Below are 26,047 nucleotides of genomic sequence, written 5' to 3'. Positions count from 1 at the left end.
GCAAAATTCATAATGGTTACTTCTCGAAATAAAAACAGAAGGCAGACACAGGATTTTTTTTAAAAAATAGTTTTGAATTTAACTTTTATTTAGTTTAACATAAATTAAGTTGTCAAAATGATGAATCCAGAAGTTGAAGCGCATATTAAGAATCAATACACCTGGGTTAGGCTACCCGCAAGTGTGAAACAGGTATATAGCTACCTAAGTATATATATTTATTCGTAAAAAACCAAAACATGACCAGGGCTACAAAAGGATAGAAAAACATAGCTTTCAGCTGCAATTTTTTATCAGGATAGTCACTTCACTCCTGAAAAATACTTCAGTCACATGGGAGAACCCATAGATGAATTCGTTTGTTTACATTTTCAACAGTAAGTTCTTTTGGCTCTTGCATTTGCTAGCAGGAAAAAAAATAGGGACACTAGGTTAAGTAGGACAATTTTTAGTCTACTTCTTGCATCAATCACATGATTATCTGCACAATCTGGAAACTCTGCTTGCCACCATAACAGTATGGTTTGACTATAGACGTATTTCACTATGACGCGGTATGAGTGGCTCCCAGACTTCTGCGCATTTCGACAGGCAAAAGATGGCAGCAGAAATGGTAAACAACATGCGAAAAGAGCATAAAATATTACTATAATTACTCAAAAAACTGAAAAAGGAAAGTCGTTTCGCTTATCAATCGAAACTCTTGTTGCCATCTTATAATGTCTGCTTGCTCAACAAAAAAGTCCTAAAGTCCTAAAGTACAATAGACACATGAAATTTTTTTATGTTAACATGATTTCGTTACGCGACATCGTGAAATACGTGTACATGCAACATTACATTCAGGCGGGACTGTATATATTGGCCCCCAGTGGAAACAATCCACTAACTATAGGTTTTTGTGATTTTCTGGGCTAGCCACTTTAAATATTTATTATTATTATTATTATTATTATTATTATATGTAGCATAATTTCTTCTTTTAACTTGCTTTTATTATTTTTTTAATCTTTATTTTAAGTTCAGTACAAAAAGATAATTTAATTGTCAGTGAACAGAGAAAGTTGGTGAGAAAAGTAAAATAATAATTAATTCACTTGTTCACGTACAGACGGTATATGCTACACTCGATAATAAACTATCTTTCTGTGAAAAGAAATTTACAGGAAAAGACCTCTTAGCAAGCAGTAGCATTTTTACCTCTGCTACACAAATGCGAGACAGAGGAGCTTACAGCTAAAAACTAAACAAATCATGTCACGCAAGAATTCTTCTGTATGTTTAGGCAACTTTTCCAAAGAAATCCTTTGAAATGAAATATTCACTTATTATCTAAATTGCTAAGTCAGCAGAGATTTCTAGTTGAAAATGTACAATAAACCTCCAACTTTTTTATAACCTAATGGTTTTTCATTTGCTTTTGTTCCAAAATGAGCTTTAGGTTAACCATGGTGAAAGGATATGTAGATTTTTTGTTCACTGATATATATTTCATATAATAGGCTTTTGTTTTTTATAAAAGATTTGTAGGTAGCATCCCCTGCTGCATCAACCAATGTTGAAAGAATTTTGGGAAGGAAACAATGTGCATACTACAAATCGCATTTATAAATCCATATTAGAGAATTTTGGCATGCAATTTTTTACAAAATTAGACAAATGAAATGAAGTTTAATTAAAATAATAATTTAGCTCTGATCTAAGTATTCAAGTGAGATTCGGCTTCCGTAAATTTCCTGCTTCAAAGACCCATTGTGAAGGCCAAAATAGTGAATAATAGTGCTAAAGGTGTTAGGGGAGTGGTGGTGGGCACTTGAATACTTAGATCAGAGCTAAATTATTATTTTAATTAAACTTCATTTCATTTGTCTAATTTTGTAAATAATAATTTAGCCTCTGATCGTAAGTATTCAAATGAGATTTCAAAGCCACCTATTTTGGATTCAACAAACAGTTTAGTAAAAACTGGGCAAGGACCAGTATATGATTAAACAGAACTACATATTTATGGTTTGTCTGTTATAACTCCTGGCAATGCCACAATGTACCATAACGGTACATGTCTATTACATATATATATACAGAATCTAACGCAAGTAAATGTGTTTATAAACATTTAAGAAGTGCGTCCCCAAAGTTCTTGCTTATGGGCAATTTGTAATGTTTTGCAAACGTGCTAAGGCCTCTCCAGCCTGCCGCTTTTGCGATTGTCTTTATAGGTACGCCTATGTCCTCTGGGTGGGTGCTGAACGTCTTAATATCGATGCCAGCCAAGCCTAAGAAAGTTTTAACGTACTTTGCAATGGTGGTGATTCCGATAGGTTTATGGGGATATGCATAGGAGAGAAGTAGTTCCTTGGTTGGTTTTCGAGGTTCTCTCGTATAAGGTCTGTCCTCCTCAGGTATTCATCTAGGCAGTGGACTATACATATCTGGTTATCAAGGTGGTACTTCTCGAATTGCAGAGGTTCCTGATGTTTGCCTGGTTTTGTTGTCTTCATGATTGTAGAGATGTAGAAAGTGTACATATCTGAAGATCGATGACAAAAGTTAACCTTTAGGGCACCTATTGTCTGGGCTTTCTGGCCACTCAGGAGGCACAACAAGGTGGCTAGTTTTTTCGTTAGAACTCTAACTCCAGGTGCTGGTTACCAGGCAAGGTTGTCATATAGTTTAATATTACATCAGGGTCATATATTACAGTTTGTTTTGGTAGGGAAGGACGTAGCTTGAAAACTCCCTTGATTAGTCTGCTAACGTCCTCGTTCTTACCAAAGCTTGTTCCTGCATCCTTTGGTAATACAGCTGACAGGGCTGACCTGGCCGCTGCGATGTAACCATAACTTGCCTTTTCTACGTGGAAAAGGAAAGCAAGGAAGTCCATACCTTGTTGATGACTAGCCCCATAAGGTTCTGGGATTTTTTCACTTTTACAAAACTTCAGCCATTTCCTTAAATAGAGATTATAGCTGGATTGGGTTTTTTCTGACCACGATGCAGTGAGCAGTTGTTTAAGATCGTCAGAACATGACTGTTTTAGGTTTATTGCCTCCCTGAGACAATTGCTATCCGAAGACTTGATTTGGGTGCAGTGGATGAAAGACACTTAGTTGCTGTGGAAGCAGTAATAGGTCCATTCTAGGTAAAACAAGAATCTCTTTAATTATTAGTTCAGAGTACCCTGTGAACCATGGTTGGTTAGGCCAGTGAAAACTCACACCCTGTGTGGGTTTGTGTCATTGACGCTCCCCAACCTCTTGTTGAGGCATCCGTGGATATACTGATCTGAGGGTTGCCTCGAACTATTGGGCTATGCTACCCCATAAATTATTCTTCCACCAAGATATGTCACCCATGGCAGTAGGGGTTAATGTGATCTGCACATCAAAGTTTCCGGCGCTCTTTTTTAAGGACTCAATTTTTAGTCTTTCGGCAGATCTGTAGTAGAGTCTACCGTGTGGTACCCCAATAAGGCTGCTGGTAAACTTACCAATTAATCGCGCTAGAGTTCTTATTGTTATCTTCTCTCTCTGTGTCACTGCTTGACACAGATCGATTATGGCTGCCTTCTTTTTGGGGGTGAGAGCGACGGTCGTATTCACTGTATCGATGACGAATCCAAGGAATTCCAAAACTTGTTTTGGTTTGAACTCGGATTTGTCTGGGTGGACCGTAAATCCCAGTGAATCTAACAAAACAACGGTTTTGTGTACGTTATTGCAGCACTGTTGTTTACTGACGTTCATAGTGATCAAGTTGTCAATGTAGTCAGCAATGGTGACCTGTTCCTTCCTTAATTTAGATAATGGTGGTTTCATTATCTTGGTGAATTTACGAGGTCCTTCTGTATAGCCGAAGGGGAGTACCAGGAACACGTATACCTTACCCTCATGTTCGAATTTTAGGAGCTTCTGGCTTTCTTTGTGTATTGGTATGCTATAGTATGCATCCTTGATATCAAGTTTTGCCAGATACATGTCCTTTTGGATTAATCGAAGAATGGACGTTAAGGTTTGCATCTTAAACTTTCTTTTCTCAATGTGTACATTGAGTTTTTTGAGGTTTAGGATGAGCCTGAACCCACCGTCTGATTTCTCGGTGACGAATATGGGTGAGATAAAGTCGCCTGGTTCGCGACTGCTCAACCTTATTACACCTTTCCCCAAAAGGCTTTGTATTTCTTCGTCAATGAAGAGTTTCTTTTTTCTATCTAGGGGGTATGTCCGATATGGGGTTTGGGGCATCTCGTTTACTGGAATTTGCAAACCAGACACTGTCTGGAGGATCTCCCCATCGGTAGTTATGTCTTTCCACTGATCAAAATGAAACCTGAGAGAACCGGGTTTAAAATATTTAACTTTTGACCTTAGAAAAGCTTTTAGGGTCTCAGTATCGCTTACCTCAGGGATTAATTTTTCCTGTTGGTGTGCTTGAAAAAGTTGCTGTTGTGGCTGCGGTACGGTTTCTTTGATTGGGATTGCCCATTGTGGTAGTTGGCCCTCTTTTAGGGCTTGTAAGAGGGCCCTTTGTTTGATGAAGGCTCGAATCTTCTTTTTTGGCCTCTTTCCAGGAGTGATTTGAGCTGGTTCTCCTTTTTCAGCTTCGCAAGCCTTTCGCAGACGGAGGAACCAAACAGCCATTCGGAATCCTCTTCCACTTCTGTAGCTAAGGCTACGTACTCTTTTGGCAAGGAAGGCTTAATTAAGTCTCGCCTGACCTGATTTAGCAGCTGGGAGGTCTTACCAGCGAGGGTCATGGCATCCTTAAGGTCGTTTAACGGACCCTTTGTGTCTGCGTTGGCATCACCGGATTTCTCCACCAACGTAGATGAAGCTTTCAGAAGCATAGTAACCGACGCTGAGTGCATGTTTTGGATGTCCTGCATCTTAACGTCAGTGGACCTGTGAAAATTGGAAAGTGTTTTCCAAATTTCGGTGTTTGTTCTCTTTGGGAGTAGAAAGTTGCAGTTTGATGGAATTGCTGCTGTTTCTAACTTCCGCTTGAGAACATCACCCTTGAGCCTTTTTTGCCAAAACACTTTGGCAGCACATGCCACTGATGACGTGACTTCTGGTCCCGAGGCCTTGCTGTCCTCTTCATAGTCATCAGTGGACTGTTGCCAGTACTCTTGGGCTGGCTCTTTGGTACCCTTTTTAGAATGCTCTGGTGCTTCATCTTTGGAAGAAGGCGATTCTGAGCGCGTGGATCTAAACCAGAGGTTTGAACCAGTGATAGATATTCTTTCTTCCTCCTGTTGGGTACTGGATTTGCTAGCCAGAGTTCCATCTGGAACATTGGGGCTAGGATTAAGACTAGACCGGGTCCCCTCTGGGACAATAGGGTCTGTCAGGTGGCTAAGTCTTGCCATAAAGGTGTTCATGCTGGCCAGTGTGTCGTGTATTCGACTTAGTTCGGCCTTTTGTCGCTCGGATACGATGGATACGACTTGGTCTACGATACCTGTGCAGTCCACGGGGATAGGAACAGGGTGTTCGGGGTCCTGTAAGGTGAAGTCATGGTCGCCATTTTTGCTGTGCTGTGGGAGCATGGGATCGTCGCTTTCGTGTTGCATTATTCTTAAACCGAATAATTAGTAAAAAGAATAAACACTAGAGGAATTATCCTAACCTAACACCAGCACTATAAACTCATTTAGTTTATATCACTTAGCTATGTATCAATACAAAAGATACCTAAACGTGTCTACTCGAGCACTTGGCCCTTCGCGTCCGTTCACATTTGTTTACGAAATCGAAAGAGGTAATTTACGGAAGCCGAATCTCATTTGAATACTTACGATCAGAGGCTAAATTATTATTTTAATTTTTTAATTCACTTTATAGAGCCCTTAAGTGATGTCAAAGTGTTAAATATATTTACAAAACACTGCCTTATTGTAGGAAGTAACTTAAAGCAAATATATACTGCAGGATTACATTAAAACACTGAACGAAGAGAGAGGTTGCATCGTACCACGTTGTATTCACTGTGATGGTCTACCATTTTGTTTGTGGTGTTAATCCGCCCCTTAACCTAGCCCTAAACTATCTTTTTACTGGGGTTATCTTTTCTCTGTAACAATTGTAAAACCAAGAGTCATTTATTTTATTTTGCTGTCAAAGCCATTTTTCGCTGTGTTTTTTAACAAATGAAGTTTTGGAAAATTTCTTTACTTAAAGACTAATACCGAAAGACTATAACTATTCTTTTGTGAGAACAAAGGAGAATGTGCAACAGATTTATGTATAGTAGCATGTGTTTACGTTGTATTAAAAATAAAACAGGCCACTCAGGGGCTTGTTGCAAAAATTAAATTACAAATGAGCAATGCCGAAACATATTTTGCGTATGATAATTGCGTATCATTTTTCTCTTTTGAGCAAAGAAAAAGAGGTTTGAAATAATTCTCATGCAAGCATTTTTTATACAGTTCAGAATTTATATGAATACATGTGATTACATGTAAATAATATTATAATTATACTCGAAAATAAAATTGGAAGTTGTAAAACCACAAGAAGATGCAAACCAAGTTTTAATAAATAATGCTCAATGTTTAAATTGTAAGTAGAGAAGATAAATGTTCTAAAATAGCTTTGTAGGTGAACTCATAACTTTAAATAGCGATGTGTACAATAAATAGTTTGCCTGGATAGCATTTGCACATATGTGGGTGCAAGCCAGTGCCATGGTGTTTCATGGAATTCTATGCAGATAAAGAAAGTGTAGAGATTCAATAGTTCCTGAGGCAAAGTACACAAGTGAACCAAGAATGACTTGGCAGGAGGTAATAAGGACAGACTTGATGTAGAGGAATTTGAGATTAGATCTAACACAGTCTAGATCAGAGATTGAAAGAGGGGCGTGGGGTATATTAATGATGGATGTTAAGTCAAGAATGGTAATGATGATGATGATAATGATGATGATAATGTTTTTTTATGATTCTAAAGCTATATTGGGCAGAATTAATTAAGTAGTCATGATGTTTTAGTTTGGCTAAACTTGAACTTTAAACACTGAAAATGAAGTCTTTTATAAAATTGTTGTAATCTTCTTTGTAGCATGGCATATGCAACATAATTTTTTTCAGTAAGTATCCCCTATTTGCAAGAAGTAAAAATTAATTGAAAACTTTAATTTAAAACTTTAACAGTATGCATATTAGACTGCCTGAAAGTTTATGATGTTCTTTTTTCTTTTGCAAATGCTAGTGGATATAACATAGTTATTGTTAATTTTTTTTTTACTTTTTAGACATTGGGAAATACAGAAAAAAATTGGGACAAATGTGTGTCTGATTACTGCATCAAAAATCAGTTTCGTTTCAAAGGAAGTATTGGTAAGAGATAGTCCCCTCCCCTCCACCATCTATTTAAATGACCTATAACTAACATAAACAGGCGCACCAAGCTTAAGACAGGTACTTCCAGACTCCCAGCTCTTTTGCTGTTTTTGCATTCCAGATCTAAAACCGTACTATCTTTCACTGTGATCACACTACAGTGCAATTGATATGTCAATGTTTCATCTGATGTGAGGTAATAGTTTAATTTCCACACTAAGAAAAGTGATGTTTGTTGTGATAGTATTGAAATCACCCAAAAGATATACAAATGTAAAAGTTTAAATGACTGCAGGTGCACAACCTCGTCAATTAATATTTCACACCTGAAGAAAAGTGTTGTTTTTATCTATTTTTATTAAGTTTGGATACAATCCCATTACAATCTTGTATTAATTATTTAGCAACAATTTGCTAGAGAGAGTGGGTGTAGGTACAATATAGGGATTAAAATATTGGTATTGCTAATGTGATTAGGCAACCTATATTTGAAAGAGTGATTTGTGATCATGTGACCTCAAAGCAACTTGTAAAATTACATCATAAAATTACAATTACATCAAAAAGTGTGTGTGCCCAGCATATAAAGTTATTAAATAAAAAAACTGACAATATAGCTCTACAGTTCCTTTTTTTTTACTGAAAGATAATTTTTTTCATGCAAAGTATGCTGATATTACTGTCAAAATCCTAAATGCAATGATAATGACAATAAACAAATATTAAAATATTATGCCCTAACATTGAAATGTTTATTCTTAACATGTTTAAAGCAAACATTAATGTGGTTAAGTTGTTGGGCGTTAAAACATTTACACCACTAGTAGTAATCAAGGTGTTTGGGATTGTAGAGGATTGCGAGGATTGTATGTTGATATGATATAGATAATTATAAGGAGGAATATTTTTTTGGTGAATGATTGTTGATAAATGCTTTTATATTAAATGCCATTATATTTGTATAGTGAAGCAAGTTCGCAAGGATGAAAAGAGATATTATCAAGAGTTACTGCAGTACAGCAGATCCAACTTGATGGTGCGTATTGACGTTTTTTTAGAAAAGTATATTTTACAATAAGAATTTTAGCCAGAGCATGAAGGAAAATTACAATTAGTTGGATCTTTTTGGATCTTTTTTAGTTAGAACATTGCATAGATAACCTATTTATTTTATTAGGCCTTATATATTTTATCTTCTAAAGTATGTGAAAAAGGTAATATTGTTCTTAGTTACTATGTATGTATAATTAAGAAATTAAACAACACTAACCATGTAATGTTTCATTGAGATATTTTTCGTCTTAGAATTTTTGGATCTTGAAAAAATAGGGGTTGAAAAATGGAGGATATAAACTCTCCAGGTTCATGTTAAGTCAGTTCAATTACTTTTTTTCCAGGAGTTTTTGTCTCCTGCTCTCTTTTTTTTATAATTTAGATAACTTTATTTCTTTGAACGTCTCTTGAGGTTTAATCAAGTTTCCTCAAGGATTACGCCTGACATTAATCTTTCTCAAATCTTGTTATATGATTTTTAATATTTTCTCCTTTTACAAAAAATGTTTTTACACAATTTAAATTTACATATAAGTCTGAAGTCATATTTCCTCCTGAAGGTGTGATTGGGTGGTCGTTCAGTTTTTCTTTTTGGTCTGATAGATCTTTGGTGTTTTTGTTCTCCAAGTCGTTTTTGACAACATGGGTGTCTTGTTGGGCATATCTGACAACCTTCGCCCAATCGTCAGCACTTAAATAAACATAATAGATGTCTGGATTCTAGCGCAGTGCTGTCATATTATCTCAATCGAGAAATCCGGGGCAAGGATGAAAAATAATTAAATTCCCTGGGTGATTATTAGAAAAAAATTGAATTTTACCCTATTTTTATTATTTTTCAGGGAGCATAACAACCAGTTTTAATGCTGTATAATTATTTTTCTTTAAAAAACGAGTAAAGTCCTGAAAAATCCTGAAAAAGTCGTTTAAAGAACCTTTTTTTCGGGATTTTCTCAATTTAATATTCCCTTTTGTTTAATCTCAATTTCTGCGTATGCTTACTTCACTTGCTCTTTTTTAAACCTTTTTAATTCTGCAACATATATTGTTAAAAAAAGTGATGTCCAAAAGAAAATGTCAACTATAACAAAAATATAATAAACAAAAGGCTCAAAAATGTTTGCTGTAAAGGTAAGTTTCATAAAGCTTGTGAATTGGAGGGTCTTGTGGTAACTTCGTTAGTAGCATGCAGTGCTGTAAACCTGAAAGTAACTCTGTAACACCCCATTTAGATGTATCCATATCATTTGTCTGACATCATTGTTAAAGGACTACGTTTGACTCCTTTTGGATATTACTGCAACATGTTACAAGATGTTATGACTAACGAGAGAAGTTACGATTCACTGCCAAATTTTACGGCGGCTGATTGTAAGTTATGTTTTTTAAAAGAAAAAAAATTATGTACATTTAGCCTTTAGCAGATTCGAATTTGAAAGATTACATCTGCATATAAAGCTTAGTTTGTGATAAGATGTAACATTCGTCATAAAGAATGGCCATAACTCCTAAAATCTCCTCAATAACCCAAAAAATAGAGACCCTCCTTTGGGGTATCCTAAATAACCTATGAACTCAAAATATTAGGCAACAGGACCGATGAATTATATTTACATACTTTTTTGAAAATAAACAGCTTTTCTTAAATTAAAATAAGGAAAGGCTTAATTATGACTAAATTATTTCTTCCTAAATGTTAGCAAACTCTCCTAAAATATAGTTTTTATACGTTTTTAGTGTTTTCTGTTAAAATTTGGCACAGAATTCTACTAAAATCTCCTAAGATTCAAGGATTTTAAATCTGTGGCCACCTGGCTGGTTTTTATAATTATTAGAAAATAGATGTTGAAATATTTTTTGTTTTGATGATGTTCAAATTTGTTATCATTTTAAATCATGTAGGCTTGCGCTTGTTGGGGATTGGCAGAAACCAATATATTGAAATGATGAATCAATGCAAGTCTTCAAAGGTTTGTATAAACTCGTATTTTAAAAGGCTTCATTGTTTGAGAAATTTGGTATGTTACGTAAATTTTGAGATGATTATCAGGGGTTCTACGTTTTGAGCTTAAAATAAAGTCTTAAACGATTCCAAATGATTATAAAAGTAACTGTTTTATAAAAGTAACTCTGTTTATTTGATTTCAACCCCGAAATTTTGATTTTAGTCTCAAAATTCCTTAGAACTTGCTAAATGCAATATATAAAGTTTAGCCTTATACTTGCTATTTTAATGTTGTGATTTGTTAAAAATAGGCTTGTCATTCTTTTGAAGAATTTTTTTGAAGAATATCGAGGTTTTAAGCCTCATTTATTTTTAACTTATTAAATTTTCAACCTGCACAACGGCTTGGTGGTTGCTTACGTTTTGCACCCCCAGCTCTTCATCTCGTTTGATTATAAAAAACGTTTCGTAGGTTGTCTTTTTTCTAAAGCACCTCCTGGATGTGTGTGCAATAATGAAGAGCTTTGGAAACATAAAATTACATAAAAAAATTATGAAACGAACTCACTATACTAAAAGTCAAAATACAGTGAGTTTTAAATGATGTATGTACCTTGATCAATCTTTTTCAAATTATCTGATATTCAAACTTTGTGATTGATTTGTGTTTTAGCGTTTTTTTCGAGCCAAAAGACCTCCAAGGGAACTCCTTCCTGTTAAACCAATACCACAAACTGTCATTAAATCTTGGTGGGTGGCAAATATTGGCTACATAACAGATGATGATGTTAAAGTAAGTACTGTATGGTTCATATGGTTTACGCTCAATTAGGAAGTGTTTCTTTTTGTTTAATTTACAGAAGCAATCAGAATTTCCACAAGAGATACGTATATCAGTTGTTATGTTATGTCTCCTATGTTATGCTTGTTTGTTTGTTTTAACTGACATTGTTACATAGCGGGATTTAATATTATTTATTATTATTCTTTAGTATTTAAAAATATTTTTTTCATAAATTAATTTCGTTTACGAAATAAAAAATCTAGTTTATACATTTTGTAATTTGTTTTTTGCTTGTTAATCTTTCACAGATAAGAAATGTCAAAATTTTCAATACAACTCATCATGTTGGACAGTTGTGTGCATGGGCGTGTGTACCGCATGGCGTATGCTAGAACAAGGAGTGGTTTATCTTTTTGCTTGATTTTAAAAGTTTACGTGAGGACTGATAACGTTTCGATTTATTTGCTTTTTTAATCGTGCTGTAGCTAGCTCTATGTTCTTTCATATTACTGCTTCATATCTGCTTTCTTTTCTCTTCATTGTAAGTATAAAAGTGGCGAAGCTGTGAACCAGGCAATCATTTATCCGTTACCACCACTTCAAAAGGACTGCCTATGACATGCTTTCTTTCCCATTGAATGTATATAGTGTACCACCCGACTCTTTTCGGCCAGTACAAAAACTTACATACATTTCTGTTCAGCATAGATGTCTCGATTTTAATTGGCCGTTGCTTCGGCCCTTTAATCGAGACGTGCAATTTGTTTTTATCAAACTTGCTTTCGGTTTCAATGTAAAATTCATTTTCAATATCTATCTTGCCATATTGTAGACCTTCCCCGCCCACGGAACACGCCAAATAATTGGATGTTGTGTCTATTTTGTCTTTTTGTTCGTTGTCGTCAAATAGCATACCATTTATGAGAATAACGGGTATCGGTTTTTTCTCTACGTCTCTTTTTTCCTCAGAACTGTGAGTTACACTGTCGGTCACGTTAAACGCCGACCATAACGCTTTCGTCGTTCGGCAGCCGTCGCTTTCGTTAGGTTTGTGATGAAACATTTGTCTAATGAAGCTTCTTCGTTCCTCTTTTTTCTTTTCGCTCGCTTCTATTTTATGTTCGTTGTGTTTCGATGTCGCTACCCCATTGCATGTTTCACTGTCAGACGTAGAAGGTGTTGTCTCATGAAAACCACTTCCATTTTTGAGCACATTCGTACGATGTTGCTGGTGACAACGGGTGTGTGTGTTTTTACGCGTGTAGAAATTATCGTTGGTTGATGGTGGAGACGCCACGTTTGCCAATGCGGCAGTACTCGCTATCATCGTCTGTCGTGTCTTTGTCCCGTAGTATCTAGATAAATATTCACTTTTACTGAAAAGCTTTTCGCAGGAAGATTTCATGTCCCGGCATGTAGTTTGAATATTTGAGAAGATTTTACCCAAGAAAATATATGAAAAGATTATGTAAAAAATATTTGCAGCATACATACCCCCTGTTGGTTTTCATATATAGAACTATAAATACGTTTTTGTAACCTTTAAACTAAATCCAGCGGGAAAAAACATTCGTTTTGATGAATATTTCAAAAATAAGAGCAAAATATTCATCTCATGTTAGAGAGCGATATTCAAACTTATCATTATCTCGGGCCAGTTAATTTTAGTTCTTGTTAATCTCACCTGTCTGTCCTAAAATAAAAAATTTCCTTTTTGTAATTTTATTTCATCCGAAATATAATCACGATTTTTTTTTTTCTCTTTCTATCTCAAAAGATAGTTCACACGTTTTCAAATTTGTTTTAATAGCTCATTCTTATAAAAGTTTAACACGCAGGCTCGAAAGGAAGGGAAGAGAGAAAACAGACGTGAAGAGATTATAATGACCTACTTTAAGCTAGCTCCGTCGTTGCCACTTCTTTTCTTGTACGTAGATTGGTTTAACGTAATATAACGTACGTTCATTTGTGTGATCAGAAATTCTCTTACGTGTTGCAACACCCAAAGCACTGCCAATATTTTGTATATGGTTCAATACGTTTGAAGTCTCCACAAAATTGCATTTCACATAGTCGACATCAAGACTGACAGAGGTGTAAATAAGCATCGACAACTTTATACTGACAGCTTGCTAAATGATTTAAAATATTTGTCACCCTTGCTCATTAAATTAAACACGATAAGAAAATGACGACAACACAAACATGCTAAGCCTAGAGCACACTCGCCTGCTTTTAATAAATTCTACTACAAAAGCACTGAGTAAATTTTATCTTTTGCGGTTTTTTTTTTAATTTTTATTAAAATGAATTATCTATAAAGGGAATTTTAAAACTAACATCTGTTACCCACAAAAGGTTAGATAAACACAATTTTTTTGATTCCATTTGTTATTTATACCATTCCCCGTCTATAAACTTATTTTTAAATTTTAAAAAGTTAGTGATCTAAGCAGCGAAGCCAAAGTTTTGTGCATAGTCAATCAACGAAAGTGCGAATGTTTTACGGGTTTTAATTAAGCTTGTTATTACGCTGTCAAATTAACTTGATCAAAATAATTTGACCGTGTAATTGCATCTTAAGAGTATCAGTCAAATATATCGGAAAACAATCTATATTTAACTTTTTTTAATTTTCACTTGACCTTTATGTGGAAAAACAAATTCTGAACTGCCCTTGCATAACCCTGTTATATTTGGAACCTTTTAACTAATCAGGCGAAAAATATTCTTGATGAAATTACAGGGACTATCTTGCAGCCATTATGGTTTCTTTTATTTGCTTTTTGCAGAAGTCAGGCAAAAATGGGGCAAGTTGGACATTGATAAAAAACCATAAATTTCTATAATTTCAACTCTGTTATATGTTAAAGCAATACGCCTACTTCTATATCCATTTTGCCGTAAATGAAAACGAGGTATTTTTTAAAACGAGGCAGGTGTTGAGCATTTTGTAAACAAACAGGCGCTCACAGTGAAACACTTTCTCTTGCTGCATATTCACGTGGGATTGGAATTATTTATGGACGGTTTAGTTTTTAGTTTTCTCAGATCTAGTCTTTTAAAGTTGGTTCAGTGTTAAAACAAGTTATTGCAAGCTGTTATGATGGAAATATCTTATACCAAGGTTACATTCAAACCTCCACATTTATCAATTATGCACTTTAAAAATTTGATATATTTCCTTAAGGGTGAACGATGTTTTGTTAGGGTGATACTGTAGACTTTTGTCATGGAATACAGTCCCCCAAAACCAATCACAAATGCTTCAGTGCAGCAGAGTTGTGTGTTAAACGTTCAGTGAGAAAATTACAGGGACATAAGAATCCTTTAAAATTAGCTAATCGCATCCTGAGCATAAAGGAATGTTGTTCAATAATGTTCAAATAATGTTCCTCTTATACTGAAGAATTCAACTTTGTCAACCTTGGTCAGCCTGAATTGTTGTCTGGTAGAGGTTTATAATGCCCTTTAAATATTCCTAGCTAGTGGACCACTTCTCTCCACTCTTACAGTTTTTGGTTTGCCATTAGATTGAAAAAACATTTTTTTCAATTTTATACTGATGTTCAATAAACTACATATAAATACTCGATTAATATTCCTCCTTTGAGCTATCCCTTTCAATAAGCTGTAATCCTTTAAAAACATTTCTGACAAATAAACCACACGAAAGCTCAATTTAGTATTCATATACAGTATACCAGGAGTTTACTTGCCTCAGCCTTTCTATTTTAATTTATTTCACGTCAACAAAAACAACAACATTAATCTATAAATTTTGTTAACACGTAGGCATTCACCTCAGCAATGACAGAGTACCAATGCGAATTACATAATAATTATAAAAGTGTATAATGTTATATAATGTATATAATAGTTTTTGCGGTTCTTATCGAAAGAGAAAACTGCAAATTCACTTTCGCCTCTACAAAACTAAGCCACAGGAGATAAATTTTCTAGCATAAATTTGACGTTTCATATTTTTGCGAAGTATAGTGTTAGTGTTGAATATAATTGAAGCAGGATTGAGAAATAAAAATGCATTTATAAAAAATGTGATTGTGTGAACCCGTCTTAATGTCGTGTTAAAAACCTATTTTTTCAGCCCTGAAATTCTTGTATTTTTGTTTGTGTTAGATGTGTTCTGATCGTGAAGTGAAAGTTATTGACAAATTGATTGATGAAGGAACCACAGCTGTCAAATTGCTGCCACTTGACGTCATTAAAAGTATATGCTTCATATTTATTTATTGTCGATTTCGTTATTCATTTAATTCCTTTTAATTTATTTTCGTCAGGCGAATAATTAGAGACGAAAAAAAGAAATATTTATTAAAAAAATTAATAAACCTTTTTAAAAAAAGTCTTGTTAACAAATTTTTTAGATATTTTAAAAATGACCATCGCTTTGAATTACTTATCGCGCAATGCTGAGAGTGTAATGTACTCTCATAGTTAGGCACTATCCTTATGAAACCTTTTTTCTAGCTCTATACAACAAAGGATTGATCTATTTCGATGTGCCTATTCAAGATTCTGATAACATTGTAGGTAAGTGACAATCTTGAACCTAGTCCTTTTTTTTCTGCAGGACGAACGCGCAAACTGATATACATCAAACATGATGTTGAAAGGTTATCTGTTTTCCTTATTTCCTTTTTTCTTCTGTTTTGAAATTAAAAGTTAGCTTTCAAGGAGCTGGGATATCAATTTTAATTCGGGTTGGGATTGGGGGTTGGCGGCTATCGAGCCTGAAAAAACTACTTTTTAAATATTTATATACAGATATCTTATGAAATAACTGGTACATGTTCTGACTTAACACAAAAGTAATATAGCGTGATTATTTTAACTTTGTACTAGACTTTTTATTAGGAACGGCTGTATTTCGTTAGCCCTTTATAAAAAACACGAAAAAGTGAAACGCACGGTAGGTAATATGTAAATATTAGTAGTGACCAGTCGCAAAAAAGCTTTTTTGATAGATTGATCCCAGAAGTCATTGTTTCAGGAAATAAAAACTTTTTGTAGGATCAGGTGTTGGGAATAGTGCTGTAACGGTTGGTTTCTATATAAACTTTAGTACCTCCTTTGGAAAACTTTGTTATGAATCGTGTGCTCGGTGATTACATGGAAACCATGCTTTATAAAGTGTTTGTATCCATGGATGAACACACTACTGTGGCAGAGGTTGGTTCACATGGCCTTTCTTTTGTTTTTATACAAGTTGTTTCTTTTGTAGTCTCTTTGCATGCTACTGAAGGGCAAAAAGAAGCAGTCAGTCCTTCAGAAAAGTGTTTTCACATGTTTTTCTTGTTTCTACCTGTTTAGTTAGCACAAGTACTGGAAATCGATCTTCCCCTTGTAAAGGTAAGTCCTTTATGTTCATCGAGTTGGTTACCGTGAATTCACGCGGGTGTTGTCGTCAAATAAAAACAAAATAAAAACAACTTCAGGCTCAAATTATTGTTTTCATAAAAGTAAGACTTCAAGATGTAAATTCTCTTTTAATTTCCTTTCACGCTAACGATTATGTTTGGCCATGTTTCTCTTCTTTGTCTCGATTGTTCATGAACACAATTTATAGAGTTCATTAACAGCAAAAATAAAAAACCCTGATTTTTGTATAAATATAATTTCAAAGAAATATGGGAACGAAATCTATAAATAAGAACAAAATTCGACTGAATTCTAAAAGTTGTGGTTTAGATAAAAGTAAATCATGCTGAAACAGGCTCGAAAAATAAGAACAGTCAGTCGGGTTATCATTGGTTCTTGAAAAAGCGTGTAGTTTAGATGCATCTCCTGGCTTTGTATTGAAAAAAATTGTGTCTTATTATTTATAGACCGCCATTTCGTTGTTTTGTCGACTTGGTTTGGCACAAAAAAAGAATGCTGACGAAGAGAACGAAAATGGATTTGATTCTGTGGCCACACCTACCGGGTTGAGCAGTTCAAGAAAGTGAGTGAGCTTCATAGTACACCCTTTTGTGATAATGTTTTTTGTTTTGTCCTAGATGCACCGCTCGTTGGAGAACGAGAATGCGGTACGTAGTGGTCAAACTGTGGTGGCCTTTGCTTTAAATACTCTTCCCCGTCCCTTTAAAAAACCATGACAGATCTGAAAAATTATAAAGGATGACATGAACCATACCTGTTCGCCATCCCTTTAAATAAAAAGGAACGTAAACGACGAGTGTAATAAATTCCTGGGCTATGCTTTTTCTTTAAATACCCCAGAGTCATTTGTTACCGATTAGGGAGGGAAGGGGAAAGGGGGCGAGTCAACATTTTAATTGTGGAGAAATAAACAATCATTTCTTTGGCTTGCAATTAAAAGTAACTCCACGCATTGTAAAATAAATAGTTAAAGCTCAGACCTTTTTACAATTTATTTCTGTTACTATAAACTGTTAATTTTAGTTTTGGCGGAAGCCATGCCGATCTCCTTCTCGATCTTCTTGAAGACGAAAACATACAAGACGATGCAGAAAAAAAGACGTCCGGAGCAAATTCATCTTCTGAAATGCTGGTGGATGATGGAAATGGTCTCGCTTCACCAGGTATATGTTCACCCAACGAGTTAAAATATATATCGAGTTATTTTGACGTCATCGCGATTTTCTTGTGTTTAGACTCCGGAAGCAGCACAAAGCGAGTTGCGTTTCTGTTCGATTCAACTCTCACTGCTTTCTTGATGATGGGAAACTTATCGCAGGTGTTTAGTTGTTGCCGTTGTGACACGTAGGGTTGCCTCATGTTCAAGTGATTACGTTTGAAATTATTTTTTGCAGGGTTTGAAAAGACACGCAGTCACCATGTTCGAAGTGGGCAAGTTGTCTGATGAAACGATGGAAAATTTTGTATCTGAACTCGAAAAGGTACTTTTTGACTTTATAGCTTTAAACAGGGTTTAATGGCAGGTTGCAATGTTGAACGGTTTTTTAAGTTCGTATTGAAGTTGGTTAACATAAAAAGTGTTACAACTTTTATTGAAAACAAATATTTTAACTACAAAGCTACGCGAGAGATGTTTCACAACAAATGCTGTAGAGATGTTTTTATAGCAGTTGAACTCAAGGTAAACGTTGGTACTAACACTCCCCTTCGCTTTTCTTCGCGCCCCACATGCTTTTTCTAAAGACATAAAATTGTTGTTTATAACACGATATTACAGTCAATTAGTTATATGTCCTCCTTATATATATCGAGACAAACCCTTTCATCAAGTGGAGAGTCAAATGAATATTTGGTTCTCATATTTTTTTTCAGATTGAGAATGTGGTAAACGAAGGTGAAGCACAACGTTATTTCGACCACGCTCTCATTCTGAAGAATACTATACAATACTTACGAAATAATAAAAATCTGTGCATCGAAGACGATTCTACCGCTCCTGGGTTAGGTAAAGTTATCTTTTTTATATGTGTTTCACTGCCTGTCTCAAATACGCAAAGCTTCAAATAATTATGTTGCTAAGGGTAACTTGTACCAAAGATAATATTTGCTTGGAGCTAGTAGAATGTGTTGGAATTGATTTATTTTTAGCTGTTTATACTAGTATTACTGTAGCGCAACTATTCTTATTTCCAGACCTCGTGAGGTGCGAGAGTATGAACAGTTTGGATCCATCAGTGTGCGCACGAATTCTAAAAAAGAAGTACAGGTAGAAATACAGCTCTCCTTCCACGTGCTATAAATTTCGTAAGAAGAAGATTCAAAAGATATTGGATGTTTTTTTTTAGTTTATTAATTTCAATGGCTCCGCTAAGTAACGAGATCAGACCAATATCCAGCTGCACTCCTCCACACATTGGACCTGCGCTTCCTGAGGTTTGTGAGCGAATATCGTTTCCCTTCCTATCTCAAGCTTGCAAAATTTAAATCTTGGAAACATGAAAGTTCCACCGGAGAAGATCACCTTTACTGAACAAAAATTAATTTATTTTTTATTTCAAAATTTTGTGATTGTGTGATTTCAGACAGATAATTAAAAATTATATCCCCTTTATCCTGTTTTGCTTTTAGATTAATTCCGTATGGTTCAAATTGTTTTTATATTGTAAACTAAAACACGGACCGCCATCATTGTTACTTGTCAAAGGAACCCGATTGCGAAAGTTACCAAAGGTTTTTTCGGTAAGTCGACCTCGTCATGGTCTGTTTTTTATTTTTGTCTGTTAACTTACGGTTAATGAAGTTTTCAGACCATATTTTGAAGTGACGGTATTATCAACACAAGTACCCCACCTCCCACCACGCATGGTAAAAGGGAAAAAATGAAATGCGTGATGAAATAACCAGACCAAAAACTTGTTCCTAATTTAGCACGCTTTAAGTATGCGCGTGGTGAGTAACAAACCAATGCTTATACTTTAGAACTACGAGAGGTTGCAAATCACAACGTGGGGTCATGACCCTGCAATTGTTCCTTCATCGAATGTTTTATTTGCATTGAATGAAGCGCTTACACATTCACCTGTTCTGGTACAGGTGGGTACTTTCGTATTTCCTGGATTTGCTTTTCGTGTGTGCTAGAAATTGTTACCTTGAGATATTTGTTGGTTCTTTCCTTTTTTGCTGTTAACTTTTTTTACTCTTCATATTTTCAGGCTCATGGTATATATGGAGAAGGAGACGTTTTAAATATTTCGTTTCCACTTGATAAAGAACAACTTGAATCAACAGGTGATCTGATTATTTACAGAGTTGTGTTACTCACTGGAGAGCTTAAATAAAAACCTGCATCTGTGATGATAAATATTGACAAAAACTGAACATAAAAACCAGAAAACAACTCCCATGTCTTAAAACTTTTTTTGAATGATCTTAAGTGATTGCGTTTTTTTTTATATAAATCCCAGTACTCACTCTTGTTTTATTTCTTGGCACTGGCTTACAAAGTTGTTTGCTAAAGAAAGAGAATTTTCAAAGGGCGATGGTCCAATGTTGGCGTTTATAACCGTTGTGGTCTGTACACCTCACTTCGTTTTAATCTTAACGAAACATGGCTAGTTTACTATTACCCGCGGTATTCTATATTAACCTGCTGCAGTAATATAACCGTTGAAGCTGGCGGTACGAATAAGAGATACCGCGGTTTAATCTAACTATTCACTTTGTTACTGATTTAGACCATCCTTACGAGTCAATTTTACAATCAATCAATTTGACATTCGATCTGTCCTGTTCATGCGGATACATCACGTTATTGAATCTTTCTTCACGCAAACACTGCAGACGTACTTCGAAAAATATGATGCTAGTAACTAATAACAACTTTAATAAACTGTCTTCGAATGATAATTTATTACAATCCGATTTGCTTGGTGATTTGCTGGGCGAACCGGAGGTTTTAGAAAGCAAGAGAGACCCAAAACAAGAAACTGATAGATCCGAAAATATATCGGATAGGATGTGGTATCCGTTGCAACTTTGTTATGGTGTGCCACTCTTTGATGCAGCTTTAAATGAAGAAATCACGAGAAAGGTAAACATCTCTTGTTCTGTTTTGTTTATTGTAGAAGTTTTTTGAAGATCATATTTTGTTAATTGGACCAGTTCTGTAAAAATAAGTTTCGCAGAAATAATTCTTCTTTAACAGTAATTTTTGTGTGGATTATTTAACAATGTTACTGTAATCTTTTTTTTCTTCAGATGATATCTTGTGGTATATGCAAACAAGAAAGGTAATTTTGCCATTTATTTGATCATTTTTTGTGTTATAGTAACCCTATCCACCAGCCGCAGTACAGGGGGCGAGGAGGTGGGGGTGGAATGAATGCCCTGCCGGCATAACTTGTATAGCTTTCCATAGCTGTCACAAAGCTCAACATCAATGATGCCAGATTTTCGATACACTGTTATACATGTTTTGCTTGAAAAAACAAGCTCGAAAAATAATAAAATGAATATTAAAGGGCGTAAATTACCATTTTAACGCCCCTGACATAGTGAAAGGGCGTAAAGTTTTAGCATACGAACCAACAAATTCATCGTATCAAACAGAGATCCAAGTAAAATAGTACTGAAAACAAATACCATCTGCCTGAAATTTAAAAATCGGGGAATTTGATTAACCGTTTCAAAGTCGAAATAAGAAGCACTCAAGTTGGAAGCGCGATATTTAAGAAATGATAATGTAGTTAGCGGATTTTTCTGGTCAATGCAATTGTTGTGTATTTTTAATTTAGTTTGGAGAAAATGACAAATTCAAATCGCGTTCTTTCGTTAGAATTATTACATTTTATTACTGAATGGCAGGTGAGATCTTTCGAAAACGTCTGAACGATTTTTTTCAATATGTCGTGGAGATGTCTACATTTTCACATATCAATAAACGTATTGGCGTAGGTAAAAAGAAGTTCAGAGATTCTTAAATGTTAAATTTGTTTTTTAGGAGAAGCTCAAACTTCCTGGAAGTGTGGGAGAACTGAATGATCAACCAATACCTCATCCGACTAAATGTCTTTTATTTTTAAACGGTGACCTGTCTGTTTGGTAGAAACTAGTTATTGTTTTCAAAATTTTCTTATTGTGAACATTTTTCATCTTTGTGCAATTGTGTCAGAAAGTTTTGAAATGGTCCCCAAAGTAAACGAGTCCCATAATAGCTTCCAGTACTAAGCGCAGGAAAGATCTAGATAAACTGAAATATTATTTGTTTCTCCTGCATTGTTTACAGGCTAAAGTATAATTTATTCATGGCGAAGTTGCTCACGCATATAATTTCTCATAATACCTACTAGTTAGATATAAATTCTTTATATGCAGAATTTGTAATTGCATGATGAAATGAAGAAATAGATTATGACGTCAAAAATGTATAAATAAATGAATGGCTGTACGATTTTTATATAAATGATGTAATATTTGCTTTACTGTTACTGTTCTTATAGCAAGATAATAATATAGATTTTGTGTCCTTTTATTTCAGCTTTCGTATTTGGAATTTTAATCGTTTGATTAATTTGAATTTTTCTCCGACTTTTAGCTTTTCCCCGCATAAACAACCCCTTAAACTTTTGAATATTTTCGGTCGCCTTTCACCCACCCCTCTGTAATCCAAGAACTTTCTGTTGCTGGAACTAAAAAAATTTAAACTGTAGATTTTTACTGACATGTTTTCATCAGTTTCACAGTTCTTTCATCAAAGAGATTATTAAGTTTGTGTTGTTGACGAAAAGGATTATTAAATATTAACTTCTAGAAATCTTATTTTCTAGATTACAACTTAACTCAGTTCTGTGTTTACTTTATGCTTTTTTGTTGAATCCAACCATTGTCTTTTATCCTTGCAAACCAAACTTCTAAAATCACAGCAGAGCGCAAAGTATAAATAACTTTTTTACAATGGTGAAAATATTTGAAAATATCAAACTATGCTTATTTCGGCCATTTTGATTACGTGAACATTAATGAGACAGTTGCAACATGGCTTTTTAAACTTACTAAATATTTTACAAGGTTGAATGGACATTTCCCTCATCACGTACAACTTGTAAATACGTAAAGAGAAGAATTGTATATGTGAAAAATCCGTCGACAATAATAACACGTAAGTAGTTAAAATGTGCTATTTTTCATGTATAAAAAAACTACCTTATTGTTTTCGCAGGAATTTTTTCGGTAAAAATGTTAAAATTTGTGCAAAAATATGGTGTAATTTGCAGAACATTTTTGGTTACGGGACACGATAGGACTTTTTAAGTCCCTCGTGTCGCCCTAGCTTAACGCTATTCAATGCCACCCGTGATTTCCGTAATAAAATTGGACATTAAAATAGGTTATTGTTAATACTGTATGTATTTTGTTAGAATGCAAATTTTTAAACACAACAAAAACACAACAAAGTACAACAAAATGAACAGAGAAGTGATTTTGTGTTTTTTATAGCAAAACATAAAACTTGGCACCAATGATTAACATATCAAAGTAAAACTTATTATGGAATTATTATGAAGCAAGTTTAAAAAAGAAATGTGGACTATCCTTGTAAATACGAGAGAACATACCTTTCTTGGTTGAATAAAACCTCTGGTTTATTTTTTTCTCCATTTTACAACTACAAAAGATCAGATACTTTAGTTACATTTCAAGATTTCCAAAGCTCATCGCTACAAAATCTCCATTTTCGCCGGTTTCGCCATGGATTTGTGATTCTCGTAAAGGCTTTCAAAAAGAAGAGAGGTGTTTTTAGCATTCTTTGCACCTTTTTCTTCCTCAAGTTCACACACGATAATAAAACATGCAACCTCAGTACGAGCAATACACGATAAAAAACTAACACCGATTTAGTCGCTGACTTAAGAAAATAATATTATCGCGGTTTTAAACTCTAGCATTTGCACGCAAACACAAAGTAGCGGACTTCATGTGAATTTTAGTAAATTATTAAAAGTTTTGTTTTTCTATAAGCTTTAAAAAGGAGTAAGATGGTTGTTTACGATGGTAAATGTGACCACTGAAAGTTGCTTGCAAATATCGTTATCCACTACTACTGTTTATAAACTGTTTATAAAGTGTGTTCCTGTAAACGAAGTTGATTCGTATTTTCTGGTAAAAATTGTAAAACACAATGTTGGAGACAAAAAAAAAATATAAAAATAAAATAGAATTGGTGAATATAGATCACTTATCACTTTAGGTCTAAAATATTTAGCCAGCAAGTCTAAAACGTTGCCTGGCAACAGAAATATATAGCTTATATATTGCACAGAAGTTACATATTTTTTTTACAAGAACACTGAACTATAAGAAAGCCTTCGGAAAGTTCTTAAGCTGAAATAAATGTTCAAACTTTGGTACACAACATCCTCTTGATTTCTTGATAATTTTTTTTTGATAGAAAGCCATTAAGTTTAATTTTTTCTTTACTCTTTTGTTCTTAATTGTAGGGGTTGGGGTCGAAATAGTAGGAATTTTTCATTACGGGGGGAGCAGGGGACCATTCTACGATTAAGCAGAAAAGAGTAGCGAAGATTTCATCAAAATAAACCTTCATGGTTTGTTCTTATAATACACAAAAGATGTAGGCGACAAAATATGAACAATGCATACCAAATATAAACCAAAATTATTATGTTATCAGAAGTGTCGGCTGACGTAACAAAAACTGTCGGCTGTCGTAACAAAAACTGTCGGCTGTCGTAACAAAGAGAAGTAAAGTGCCTCTTTTAATGCGGTGTTTTTTTATTCACACGAAAAAAATGATTTCGAAATCAGAAAGTTATTTTGAAATATAAGATAGCATAGGAAGTGGCAAGTTTGCAACAGTTTATTTCGAACACTTAAATCACAAAGATTTTTTCATTTTACCAACTTCACACCTGCTTGTTATATGAACACAAACCAATATCGTTTTTTCGCAAGAATGAAATAATTTTTAATATATTTCAGTCCCTGATCGACGCTGGAAAAGATGGACGGTAGAAAAAACAGTTACAACGTACCGTTAAATCGAAAAAGTTCAGCTTACGATCGTCGAGGAAGTTTCGGTCTCACCATCCCAAGACGAAGTAAATCAAGCTCGGAATTGCGAGCGGAAGACGAACTCTCGCCACCAGGCTTCAAACTTTCAAACGAAGCTACATTTCGTCACGGAAATCACTCGCCAGCACTTCAAAGAAAAACATCAACTTTTTTTTCTGGCGCTAGTAACGAAAACTTGAACGAACAAGATGAAATTGACTCCCGTGAAAGATTTCGAAAAATTTTACGAGAAATGTATGTCGAACAAGAACGCGATAGCAAGCGAAAATATCAACAACAATTCCAACAGAAACTCAAGACACGTCTAAAAGAGCAACAAAATGACAGCAACCAGCTTGTTAATTTCATAGTATACATGGCAACCGAGCATGAAACTTTGCTGCAAATTTTAGTCTTTTTACCGCTTATCGTGACGGCGTTTTATATCGTGCTGGTCGAAGAGGGTTCGCTAATTCACGAAATAAAATAAAATTACGTATCACAAAACAAAAATCGAAAATTACAATAAGTACAGAAATGTATTCGGAACAAATTTTATTTACAGTCAGTAAAATTTAAGAATGCATGGTATGATAAAAATGACAATCACGTGAAAAATTAAGGGTTGGTTTCCACCAAACAAAACCTAAACATATCAAGAGATGTTGCTGAGTGGAAACCACCTTCAAGTTATGTTATTGTTATGGCGAATTTCTGATAAAAAATAGAAAAGAAAGCAATAAAACAATTTCTTTGGTTATAAATTCGTGTAGCAAGTGAAAGAGCTAATAATTTTCAGCCAATCGGATTAATTAATTCCGATAAATTGAGTAAATTTTAATTTTTGTATTTTCATTAGAAATCCGACAATTTTTTTACTACATGCAAAAAATTATTAAATCTTTTTTTTTACATACAAAGTTCAAATCCACAAAATAAAATACAACACCGACATGCATGCCATTGTTTCACGATCGGCACGTTTAAAATTTGTTAAAAACATTAGCCTAATATCGCATTTAAATATAATATTACAAATCCACTAAGCGAAATCTCGAATATTGTGACCTAGATTTTGCGACTTTTATTCTCGTTTTTTGTTTAGAGACTTACTAATTGCTTTGAATTTGAAAACTTATTATCTAATGGACACATGCGTGAGTAATTTTTGATTTCAAAATACTAAAGTTATAAATTTGAGTGGCACTTTCTGCCACAATGAGGTTACCTTTTGAAACTGTACGGTACAAAATCCTCATGAACAAACACCCAAAACCAACCCATTTCCGGAGCTAAACGACAGTACCGGTGCTAAATGACAGTACCAGTGCGGTATTACTTACGGTCAAAATAATTTTTTTTACGCATGCAGATGCAAGTCTCAAATTGAAATTTTTGCAGTGTTGAAACACGATAAGGCTTTTTCCTGCAGCAGCTAAAGTGAAAA

The 26,047-nt window shown here is 34.5% G+C and overlaps 3 protein-coding genes across 5 annotated transcripts in view; 1 reads left to right on the top strand and 2 right to left on the bottom strand.

Moving 5' to 3' along the window:
• LOC130655438 (protein FAM91A1-like) lies at positions 1-25,348 on the top strand. Of its 2 annotated transcripts, XM_057458196.1 has the most exons (25): positions 1-192; positions 7,258-7,342; positions 8,311-8,381; positions 9,631-9,769; positions 10,301-10,368; positions 11,017-11,136; positions 15,268-15,358; positions 15,619-15,681; positions 16,214-16,320; positions 16,462-16,500; positions 16,977-17,092; positions 17,554-17,693; positions 17,766-17,848; positions 17,925-18,011; positions 18,403-18,535; positions 18,724-18,796; positions 18,876-18,963; positions 19,159-19,269; positions 19,510-19,623; positions 19,743-19,818; positions 20,265-20,620; positions 20,788-20,819; positions 21,324-21,393; positions 21,530-22,687; positions 24,529-25,348. In XM_057458196.1, exons 1-24 carry the CDS (start codon positions 118-120, stop codon positions 21,632-21,634), a joined length of 2,442 nt encoding a protein of 813 aa, XP_057314179.1. In that variant the 5' UTR covers positions 1-117; the 3' UTR covers positions 21,635-22,687; positions 24,529-25,348. The 2 variants fall into 2 exon arrangements, with proteins under 2 accessions (XP_057314179.1, XP_057314178.1); XM_057458195.1 differs by having other exon boundaries at positions 17,554-17,848.
• LOC130655440 (uncharacterized) lies at positions 11,300-13,459 on the bottom strand. The gene is made up of 2 exons (XM_057458197.1): positions 13,020-13,459; positions 11,300-12,482 (listed from the first exon to the last, which is right to left on the bottom strand). Exons 1-2 carry the CDS (start codon positions 13,091-13,093, stop codon positions 11,705-11,707), a joined length of 852 nt encoding a protein of 283 aa, XP_057314180.1. The 5' UTR covers positions 13,094-13,459; the 3' UTR covers positions 11,300-11,704.
• The window catches only part of LOC130655437 (intermembrane lipid transfer protein VPS13A-like), a 54,605-nt gene continuing 53,678 nt past the window's right edge, over positions 25,121-26,047 (bottom strand). For both annotated transcript variants that reach the window (XM_057458193.1, XM_057458194.1), the window contains one exon: positions 25,121-26,035. In XM_057458193.1, coding sequence (XP_057314176.1) covers positions 25,982-26,035 — 54 coding nt within the window. In that variant the 3' untranslated portion in view covers positions 25,121-25,981. The remainder of the gene's footprint in view (positions 26,036-26,047) is intronic.

This window comes from Hydractinia symbiolongicarpus, chromosome 8 (genome assembly GCF_029227915.1).
Source record: "Hydractinia symbiolongicarpus strain clone_291-10 chromosome 8, HSymV2.1, whole genome shotgun sequence".
NCBI classification, from domain to species: Eukaryota; Metazoa; Cnidaria; class Hydrozoa; order Anthoathecata; family Hydractiniidae; genus Hydractinia; species Hydractinia symbiolongicarpus.
Note: the sequence above shows the minus strand (reverse complement) of the source record. Positions and strands in the feature narration are given on the sequence as shown.